This window comes from Rhinolophus sinicus, linkage group LG01 (assembly GCF_036562045.2).
Source record: "Rhinolophus sinicus isolate RSC01 linkage group LG01, ASM3656204v1, whole genome shotgun sequence".
Classification (NCBI taxonomy): Eukaryota; Metazoa; Chordata; class Mammalia; order Chiroptera; family Rhinolophidae; genus Rhinolophus; species Rhinolophus sinicus.
Window position 1 is genome coordinate 55,293,890 of NC_133751.1, and position 11,547 is coordinate 55,305,436.

At 39.1% G+C, this 11,547-nt stretch overlaps 1 protein-coding gene across 1 annotated transcript in view; it reads right to left on the reverse strand.

Moving 5' to 3' along the window:
• The window catches only part of ATP13A5 (ATPase 13A5), a 100,361-nt gene that overhangs the window by 60,946 nt on the left and 27,868 nt on the right, over window positions 1-11,547 (reverse strand). Inside the window, exons 8-9 of the mRNA XM_019723136.2 lie at window positions 3,326-3,398; window positions 2,245-2,373 (exon numbers count right to left, since the gene is read on the reverse strand). Of these exons, the coding sequence (XP_019578695.2) occupies window positions 2,245-2,373; window positions 3,326-3,398 (202 nt within the window). The remainder of the gene's footprint in view (window positions 1-2,244; window positions 2,374-3,325; window positions 3,399-11,547) is intronic.

Below are 11,547 nucleotides of genomic sequence, written 5' to 3' on the forward strand. Positions count from 1 at the left end.
GTCTCTGAGAGAAGGGGCCTGCACCAAAGTAGGGTATGGAAACATTCCAGAAGTTTGTGTAAACTGAGTGCCAAATGCACCTGGGTCTGACTCCTTTTCCAGGTAGACAGGCCTGAGACGTTTCCCAAGCCCAGAGTGAAGCGGGGGCCCCAGAGAGAAGAGCTGCCCTAGACCAGATCCCCCTTCCAAATGCCTTGCACACTGTCAAGCAGAAGACTAGGATCGGAAGGGCCTGCTAACGGATGCAGATAACTGTCTGATTTATACCAGATACTTCATACTGCACGCTTCCAAGGACGGCAGAAAAAATTTGTTTTATGCCACGATGAAATGAGATATAAAAGTGATTTATAAAATTCAAATTGCTATAGAGATGCTGGGAGTATTTGCTACTTTTCTTCTGACATAAATGAAAACTTCTGTACACGCAAAGGTCGATTTTGCACATGGGGAAAATATACTTAAGTCGCATTTATGGACAAATGCTCTAGGAATATGTTTGCAGTTTCAGGAATCTAACCATAATCTGATTGTTCCATCGGGATCCTTTCCATAAATATGAGTATGTACATGAGTGGGAGGATCGATGGAGACTGAGTAATAAAGTATTTAGAGCATGGTGGTCCTTAGATCTTTTTGAAGGAGTTAACAAGAAAGAAGTAGATATATTTCTGTTTTATGTTATCTGTCTCTAAAATAGACTTTCTTCTGTACTTAGGTTGCATAGATATTAATGCTGGTGATTACATAGATATTCAGGCCTTATTTTTCTAGAAACAGACCCTATGAAAAGCCATTTACCATTTAAGGTCATTTTAGGTCAATTTTGCACATTTGTTGAAAGACAGCACAGTTTCCCATTTCTACTTCTCTGGAACTCTCTGAGTTTTCCTCAGAATCAAGGTAAGAACAGTGCATCCGAGTCAGTAAACCCAGGGCGTAAACACCACTGGCTGTTCTCCCTGGTCTTCTCGGCCACACTCTGTCACCACTAAGAGACACTGTGCTTTACTGACAGGCTGCTGGGAAATAGGAGATGGTTGTTGCCTTTGACTGAGGAGGGCAATTCTTCTTGGGCTTGAGGTTTGCGCATTGGGTACTATGGTAACACTCTGGATAGGAGATGTGATCAGTATGCAAATCCTCTTCACTATCGTTATAAGGAAGTTAGATTTCAGCACATTAAAAGGGTAGTTGGCAATTATATGGAACATATTTATATTTACTACATTTTCTTGTCTCAGTTTTAAATTAAGCAGACCCATTTTTAACATGAAATCTGCGTGTGTTGAATAATTTAGGAATAGATAATAACTTCCTTTACATTTAGGTGATGTTAAACTCTGTGTGTGTGTGTGTGTGTGTGTGTGTGTGTGTGTGTGTGTGTGTGTGTTTGTGTGTGTGTGTGTGTGTGTGTGTGTGTTTTCCTGTCTTTAGCCATTTGGAAACAAAAAATGCAACAATTTTGTAAGCACAAAAGACAAATAGTTTCTATTTTTGTGTTGATGTATAGTCTCTTCTTCTCTCATTATGATGTTCCTGCATTTTTTTTGTTGTTCTGTTTTTTGTTTTGGGGGGGGCTTTTTTTTTTTTCCCTAAAGAGTATTTTGCAAATCGTGCCTTACTAATTACACAAATTCAAGGGCACTTTACAAAGTACAAATGAGAACAAGGACGTTTTAAACCATAACTAGAAAACTGGCTTTCTGCTCAGTGAGATTATCTAGAAATATGATTCTAAAGAACAGAACTGGTATACTGCCTTTCCCAGAAGGTTCAACTCAACCACCTTCTCAATGAAACATGGGGCTCAGATTTCCATCTATTGAGAGCAGAGATGGATAAAATCTCTACGCCCTGCCAATTGTGACAGTTGGTGTTTTTTAGGTTGCATTTTGTTGGACAGGTGTATAAACTCCTCTCATATTTATGAAGACAGTGTGCAGTACAGCATTGTCTCTCCCTACTCGGAACACAAAGCACTCTATTCACCCGGCCCATCAGACAATTAATTAATCACATGTTATATTAGGTTTTTCTTCTAGTTTTGTATTTATTGTGCCTTGATGTTTATATTGGTAAATGTTTCCTATTTGCACATATTGAGTCTCCCTCACCAATGCCTCAATACCTTAGCATAGGCCTGCTATAAAGCAGGTGATTATGCACGTATGTTGATCTGCTTTGCTGACAATTGGCCTAGATGTTGGGAAGGAGAGAAGAAACTCTGTGACAACTGCCTACCTGTGAGCATGCCTTCATTCACCACACAGCTTCCGTCAATCAGGACAGCATCACAGGGCAATGAAAATTTTCCTGGAAGAACGAGGATATCTCCAGGAACCAAGAGACGGGACTCCAGCTCCTGTAAACCTGTACAACAGCAAAGTTTCCATGTCTAGCTGACTTTTCCCTGTTTTTACTTAAGAATGAAGAGACTGAAAACTATTAACAACCTGTTGGCAAGAACAACCCTGCGTGCTCATGTGCCCCAGGCCCTTTCCACTCAATCACAAATTCCCAGAAACTGGAATTAGGGAAATGATTCCTGAACCATAGAAAAGGATTAGCTCAGCAATAAGACCCCATCTTGATCCTAGTACATGAGACAGTGCTCTGCCCACAGAGGACACTCACAGGCGCTAGTTAACAGAGGACTGCCCCTTTGCTGCTGCTTTCTCTCCTGGGCTGGGTTCCTGACTCCCTGTCGCACACTCTGTCCTTGGATTGGGATGATCTTTCGTAAACCCTCCAGACACATTCTGCTGCCCTGGGGTGTAACTCCTCACTCCTCACAGAGAGAGCCACCTCCCACCCCAGGCTCAGTAAGAGCAAATCCTAAATGTTCAGCCAGCCATTACAAGCCTCATTCAGGCCTATGATGGCTCTGGATAATTATGTATCTGGATATCAAAATATATGATGAAGAGTCTGTTTGGAATGGTTAGTTAGGGAAATCAAAAAGCCTTCACAAGGCTTACCCAGTAACATTCAGATGAATGAAACATGGAGGGCTGAGGAAATTTAGTGTGACCCAGACATTGAGTAGGAATGGTTTAATCAGCACTGGGAAGAGGATGAGACATGTGAGGTACCTAGGGTGTAAAATTCAACTCGGTGCTCCCTCTCAGGGTCCTGTGGTTGCAGGTCAGCATTTATGTGACCTTGCCTTCTTAAATTTTGCATCTCAGATGCCTTGTTTGCCCCACCTGAGCCCCAGTCCTGGGTTCAACCGGGAAACTTTCTCTCCTTGACTAACAACCAACAACAAGTGAGACCATTCCGCCCTGAAACACTGGGATGCTGAAGATGGCGGAACACATACCTGTGCCTCTTACGATGACTGTAACCTGGACCTTGTTGTGATCCTCCACAAGCTTGTGCAGCTTAACCGATTGCTACCAATTGAAAGTCAACGTGTAAATATTAGACAGTTTATAACCCCAACACCCCGTGATCCCAATATGGTAAATGCCGAGTTTGCTGTCACAGCCAAACTGATTCTGGGCAAAGACTCAAGTTCAACTTTTGATGTCCCTACTTCCTGGCTCAACCCCTACTCCATCAACCCCCTATTTGCAGCAGCAAAGACGCTCATTAGGTTAATTGTATTTCAATCCCAGGAAATGTAATGCACAGCCACTCTTCCCAAGGACTTAAGCACAGAGTCTTTACTTCTAGAGGATGCACAGTTAGATTGGGGAAGAATAAGATGATAAATAGGTCACTCCCCTCTCTGGGCTTCTGTTTCCCTGCCTGGAAAACAACAAAGCTGAATGTGATTTGTAAGTGGTTTTCTATTTTAAGAACCTGTGAATATTTGGGTTGTGTTTTGATTGTATGTGGAACAGCCATCCCCTCCTGCATGAACTGGAGGATTTTCATATTTGTTATGTCTGCAGTGCGGAATCATGCTGCTCTGTTGGAGTCCTGATGCTGCTTCTTATGAATTATTTAGCCTGTTTAACTCCCTTTTCCTCGTCTGAAAGTGGAGATAGTAGCCATATCTATTTTAGAGGTTTGTTTTAGTTAATTCTTATCTTTGTTATCCCTTTGGATAGTACTCATTACTATGGTAAGAGCTCAAAGGGTGCTAATGAGTAATAAGAAAGTTATTGTTGGGAAAACAGTTGTCTGAGGACAACAGCTGGAAAGATTTGCTTGAGGAGGAATTCACTGAGATATGACCCTGTGCAAAAACAGAAGAAAGGGAAGCAGCCTGGAGAAATGGAGACAGCATCTCCTAGAATCACTCAGGAGATGAAAGGCAAGAGGTGAGAGAGGATGTCTTCCACGCAGTTCCCCACGCTGACTGTAGGGGACACCATCAGCTGGAGGGAATGGGATGCGGAGGCAGCTGGGCAAACCTGGAAGGCACTGCCCATCTCTGTGTGGATATCGTTACTTAGATACCGCTAAGTAAAAGAGGTCTGAAGGCTGTCAACAATACTTACATAGACTTTATCCTAATGCAAATACAATTTTTCTCTTTTAGATGTTAGAGTAAATTATTTTTATCTGTTCTGTGGATAATTTTTAACATTACAAATGTCACCAGGCTAAGACAAGCATTACATGCAATTATGCAACTTTCCTCTTGAGAGGACATAATGAATTCTGTGTTAATATTTATATAGAACAATTCATTGTCTACTTCAATTTTTCATGAAAAGCTAAACTTCAATCATTTGGACCAATTGAGTGGAAGAAGTGATATTATTGTTAGGCACATATTCATCGCCCCAACTTGACTTCCTGAGGCTTGCCTGCTGGGACATCCATTTTAATAATGGATACCGATGAGAAAGTCAGCAGTGATTCTGTAGCAAGAACACTGGATTCCATCAGGATTCCTGAGTTGTGGATCAGGCTTACCCACTAACCAGCTAAGTATCTACATATAAGAAATTTCACCTTATGAGGTACTTGTTTTATCTGTAAACAGATGACGTTGAATTGGATCACTTTCAAGTTCCCTTCAAGCTCTAAAATGGCATTTACTGATTTATTTTGTGTATCAGAGAATTATTCAAAACCCCCAAAGCTTCATAGAAGAAATACCCAGGGTATATAAATGACTCAAACTATTATTTGTTCTTTAAACAGTTTAGAACATTAAGCAACTACAATGTGCCAGGCACTTGGAATATACTGCTTGATGTTTTGCTTCTTTTTTTTTAATCCTTAAAGTAATCCTATAATGAAAATGTTATTGTCTCCAATGTACATATAACAAAACAAAAAAAACAGAGGCTTAAAAATGTTAAAATAACTTGCTCACAAACATTTACTTACTAAGTATTAAGATCGACAATCAAACCCAGGTTCATCTGACGCTAAAGCCTTTTCTGTTGAAGCATATGTTCTCCTAAAGAGCTTGAAAACAGCTCTTTTCCCTTTAAGAAGACAAACACCCTTCCTTATAAATGTCTTTATTTTCTTGCTTAGCAAACTCTTTTCGTCAATGCCATGGTAACTTCAACCTAACTTAAGAGGATGATAACCAACGTATTTGGAATGGTGAACTATGAGTTAATAATGTTTGACTGTAATTCTCAAAACTCATTATGGCATAAAACTGGATTTGTTTATCAGACTTAGCATTCTGTGTAAACTGCCATGCTTCCCTGCCTTTGCTCAAGCTATTCCCTAGAATGTTCACCACAGTTTTCCACTAACAAACTCTTTCTAATCCTTTACGTAAAGCTCTGTTCAAATGTCACCTCCACTCCACAAGTCCCTCACTTAATTACCAGGAAGAATTAATTGTTCTGTTCTCTGTGTCCCCACCTATATTACTGTACTGATCACATTCCAGTATAGCTGTCTGTTTTCTTGTCAGGTCTACCCTGTGAGTCAGGTGGTTCAAAGAAGAGACCATGTATTTTCTTCATCTATGTATACCCTGAAGTCTGTCCATAGTAGGCCCTTGGCAAATATTTATTTAATAGAACTGAATTATTCTACTTCTCCCAACAACACTGGAACAGGATAATGTAAGCATCCTTTTTGAGCTAATGTACTCAGAAACTCTACCAACACAGGTTTCTATGACAACCAACCGGCTAGGAGAAAGCAAGTGCTGCGATGCTTGCCATGATTTCGAAGCTCCCTGCCTGATTTTCATTAGGCTCCCTCTGGTTCTCCAGTCCCTGTTCAGTGGGACCAGCGTCAGTTATCGAGACTAATTTGCATAGAGTTATTATTCGGCATCTGTTGCTGTGTGTCCTTGTGTTTCTGTGGCTGGATTTCCTCCAGAGATGAGTAATGAGGGCATTAACTCAGGTGTCTCTTGAGCCCAGTTCAGTCATGAATGAAGCACTAAGGGCCAGACACTCTCAGCGCTATTTCTAGCAGCTGCCCATGGAGCCAGCAATGGAGTATGCAATACAGTTCAATGGAAATGTAGTTGAGTGTCAAGGTTTGCCCTCAAACCTACACCAAACTTGTCAGAAATGGACTGACCAGGGTGTGTCTTGGCTTAGGCAAGGTAACCTCCCTCTGTGCAGCATGATTTAGGGCTACAGTAAGTACAGGAGTATATCTGATTCCACTCCTGTCGACATCTCCCCTCTCACAATTTTCAAAAGCATACATTTATTTAGCATGACTGGGAGATGGCAGTAGATACTCCTTTTATTCCTACCAACACCCTTCTCCAAATCTGCTTTTTTGATATAAAATTATCAAACAATTACTTACTGCCCCAAGGAAGCTCACAGGTCTCTGAGATTTTGCTCAATGGGACAGATAGTGTGTTGGTCTTGACTTGGAGTCAGGAAATCAGGGGCTAAGGTCTATGGCCACTAAGTGAGCATGAGCAAGTCACTTCACCTCCCTGATTCCCCTGTCGCTCCCTGTCAGGTAGTGGGAGGATCTAATAATCGTTTGTGTATCAGTTTACACTTTGCCATGCCCCACACAAGCACATACATTACGGGTGTGGGAGCCCATTGCAAAACGTAAAGTACTAAACAGATGTTGGCTGTTGAGGATTTATGATTTAAATTGTAAAGATACAGTGTCAGGAAACTGGCTTATTTCATATAGTGTTACAAGATGCCTTACAGGCTGGGTCAGAAAAGCTTCTATTAGCAAATACTAACTGGTAATGGGATTAGTGTCTTCTTTCTAAAGAAATATTCTGCAACAGTGCCATCACATGAAGTTCCCATGTTAGTCACTATTTTGTACAAAGTCATTTAGGAATTCTGTTAAAATGTAGAACCTAAATGTTTAAATTCCATTAAGGATTTTAAAATAAATATTAAGAAAATTACAAATAGAAAAACAGAGACTACCTAATTTTGGAAGAGAAAATATTTATAAGCAAAACAGGAAACCCAGAAAGCACAAAGAAAAGAGAAATATATTTGACTAGACACATTCAAGGTGAAGAAAAAAAAGATAGACTAAAAACAAACTTTCACATATATGATAGATGTAAAGAGGCAGTAAATAGAAAGAAAAAGGCAAATCTTTATCAGACAAAGAAAAATGAATCTCTTTCCACTACTAATCAGGGAAATATAAATTAAAACATTAATGAAACACAATTTTTTAAAAAAATATTAGATTGAAAAAAAATTCAATATCAATATATAACACCAAATGTGGGTGAGGATCTGGGGAAATGAATACTCTAATATGTTGCTGATAGGAGAATAAACTTAATTTGGGGGAATAATATCACTGTATCTATTAGTACCCAAAAAATATACATTTTTTTTTTTTTTTACAGAAACTTGGCTTTTGGCTACTTTGCTAAAAAAAAAATTAAAATACTAATATATGAGGACACACCTATATTGTAGTTATGTTTAATTCAACATATTTGTGGTGGTAAAATTGGAGAGGAACCCATTATTTTCCATAAATAAGATAATGATTAAGTAAATTATGATACGGTACCATGGAATACCACACCTTTATTTTAAACATGATTTAGAATTATTCAATTACTTGGTGGATGGCCATTTTATATATTATAAAATAAAAAATGCAAGTTCCAGATTAATGTTCATAGTAAGATCCTGCTTTAAAAAACAAATTAATAAATACATAAATGAGTCTCCATATGAACTTGTATTTCCATGCATCTTACAGAATAAAAAGAGTGAAAAAATATGATAGATAGATAGATAGATAGATAGATAGATAGATAGATAGATAGATGTATTTGGGATCTTAGTACTTGAATTTTTCCTTTGGTAGTTTCTCCTAAAGCAATAGCTCTTAAACCTTTAGCATACATAACAATCATCTGTTAGAAAATAGTTTAAAAATGCAAGTTCCTGTGATTTTCCTGGATAGTTTGATTTAATAGGTTAGGAGTTCAGGAATATCGAGTAATTCTGTCACTGAAACATGGCCCTCTAGAATACAGAATCAAACCTAATATTTTTCCTGCAAACCTTCCCCTAACTCCCACACAGGAATTTCTAGATTTCTTTTGTTTTTCCTTAAAGAAAGGTATACCTGAGTTCTGAATGTAGAAATGGACATTGTAAAAGAATTTTGAAAGAGAGATTGAAATTTGTCATAAATACAGAGGTGGGAAATGTAGGACAAAGACAGTATTTAAGATGGGAAACTGTGGAAACATTCTAGGGGGCTTAATGGATCAAGTGGTAATATCACATTTACTTGGGATTCATTGATCGTAAGTAAGAGAAACTAGTTAAGCTGGTTTATGCAGTAGATGAGAATTTGTGAGGATGCAGGGATGTCTTATGAACCTAATATGGGAAGTGCAGCCAGGTCTCTCAAGGGCTCCAAACAGGAAAAGGAAACGCCATGAGGCACAGGTTACTTCTCTGTCTCTGCTGGATTGTACATTGCTCATATCTGTGTCTCATATACTTGGTTCATTCTCTTGCTCTCTTTCTCTGCAGAAGTTTTTTCTGCTTGTCCACATACAGGGATGAAGGGTAGCCACCCTTGTCCTAGCTATGCATCATTTCTCAGATCACGTTCCAAACAGAGCACGACCAGCAGCTTCAAGCCCTTCTTCTATGATCCCAGGTAAAAAGATATGTTGACATCATTCCTGTTGCTGGATTGGATTCCACTGGAGCAAGTATCATTGGTACCAACTAATTGTGCCAGTGGAGGGAGAGAGCCATATGGAACAAACTAGTTGCAGGCTGCCACAGCTCTGGGTGCTCCCAATTCTCAGAGAAGAAGATTTGGGTGCAGGGGAGGGAGCACTTGCTCCAAAATACGTGCACTTCATTCCATATCTGTCAGAATAGAAGGCTGGACAGAGTAACCCAAGCTCCTGGGTCCAGCCCTGGTGAAGTCCCTCTGTACTTTATGTCCTTGGGTTTCATGAGCTACTGTTGCATATTTATAATAAATGTCCCTTTTGTGATTGCAGTAGTTTAAATTGATTTCTATTATGGGTACAAATCCTGACCGAGTAGTTTTTCTGGATAGTCCGACACCTAATAAAGTCTTACAGGAATTGACTCCAGTCTGGAACACATGCTCCTGGTTTCTAGTGGCCAGGAAGTTTCCTATTATTGTTTTAAAGTTTTCGAGTGCGTTATTTGCATTCCTTACTGGGGGTCCTGGCAAAACTTGATAAACCCCTACAAAGGTGGTACCTAGAGAAACAGAGTTTAGCCTCCACCATTTACAGCTGAGGAAAATGAGCACAGGGAGGAGAAGAGAATCCATAGAGTCACACAATTAATGAGTCAGTGGTCATTAGAAGCCCTGTCCCAGGATGTTCCCGTGCTACCTCCTTGTTCAAGTTATGTATAGGGCTCCTCCCTTCAATCTCTGTGTCCCTTCCATTGTTCCATTTGCTTACTTTCCTCATTCCAGAAATAATAATAAAAACAGCAATAGCAATGATAACAAGAACTAACCTTTGGTGAGTGCCCACAATATACAGGGACATCAATACTTCAAAGTCATTGTTTCATTTAATTCTCTCAACTCTAACATCAAACACACACACACACACACACACACACACACACACACATATCTTATAGCTGAGAGAGTTGATTACTAAGGTGTCAAGTAACAAATAATATCAAGTAACACAAATAAGAGTGGTAAGGAGGGAATTTTCAACTTGACTAGGTAAGATCCCTCTGCCGAAAGTCCTCAGAGTGTTCTGTGTTTTTCCTCAGAACACTGATATGGTTTGTGATGATATATTCAGGTGATGGTGTGTAAATGTCTTCCCAGTGGAATGAAGCACGTGGCAGGGAGAGCTATATTCACTGATGTTTGACTTAAGCCAGAAAGAATATGAGTGGCTTGCAGGTATCAAATTAGTTAATCTATTAAAGCAAAGATTTCTCAAAAACCAGAAACTAGAAATTCGATTTGGGGGCTTCACATTGCATACCTTTATCAAGTGACAAAGGTGAAAGTTTGGGACACTATAATTTCCTACTATGGCTGAGCAGAATGTGTCCGATTTTTTACTGTCCTGGTGTCTATTTACATGTTTTTGCTCAAATGCCCAGAGTTCACCAGGACAGCCTGACTTGACAGCCAGACAAAAAGGATTTGCCACCATCAAAGGGAGGTGACTGGTCCCTGTTAATATTCTTATGACTTAAATTAGTTCATGAAGGAAAACACTCAGGCACTCACTTTTTTAAAAAGGAAATAAACAACAGAAACAAACAAATAAACGAAACAAAGCCTTTCTACTCCTCACTCAAAGTATCTTCATTCATCTAACCTTTCAATGTTAGATCCTATTTTCTAACTCTTTAAATATATATTGCCTTTCTTTCATTTCTCATCAAACACTTCATAACTCAAATTTATAGGATCTAGCACCAGATATAAAGCCAATATTAGACCTAATGTTTGTTGAGTGGCTGACATAGAGTCAGAATGTCTCTTTCAGTTAGGCTTGTTTAAACACCTCCACGTCTGCCTTACTGACATATACCCAGAGTTTATTGAGAACTAGAATTCATCTCTCCTCTCACATTTATGTTTGACTTCATCCCCAGCTATGGTGCTACTTTGGAAAGGTCATTCTGCTAAAGAAATATTGTACATGAAGTAGAATTTCATTTTATGAGGAGCCAGAATTCCTGACTCTGTCACACACCTACTTTATGATCTGGAACAAGCTCCCTGTATCTTAGTTTCCTCTTCTCTTGATGAAGACTGAAGCTTGACAGTAGATGGTTTCAATAGTTCAATAGAATTGACAGGCTGACACAAGCACCATTGCTCACCATCTCTAAAAAGCTAATTCTACAGTCAAGTTTTCAAAAAGATACAACAAATACAGTTAGACGCCGTTTTGGGGTTGCCTCATGATTTAGTGTGATGAATATAAAACAAAGTAGTAGAACACTTTCTAGAAAGATGCTCTGGGAATCTGAGACTTAGAGGAACTGTTGAGTTATAAGTAACATTGAGCTAAATACTATTTCAGAATGTGTTGTTATGTCATTTATAAGACTGAATTTTTTAAAAAGGAAGATTTTAAATGGCTATAAGATGAACAATGATGGTAAGAGAGAGGGAAAGCTCATAAACTGTGAACTTACTATCACTAAT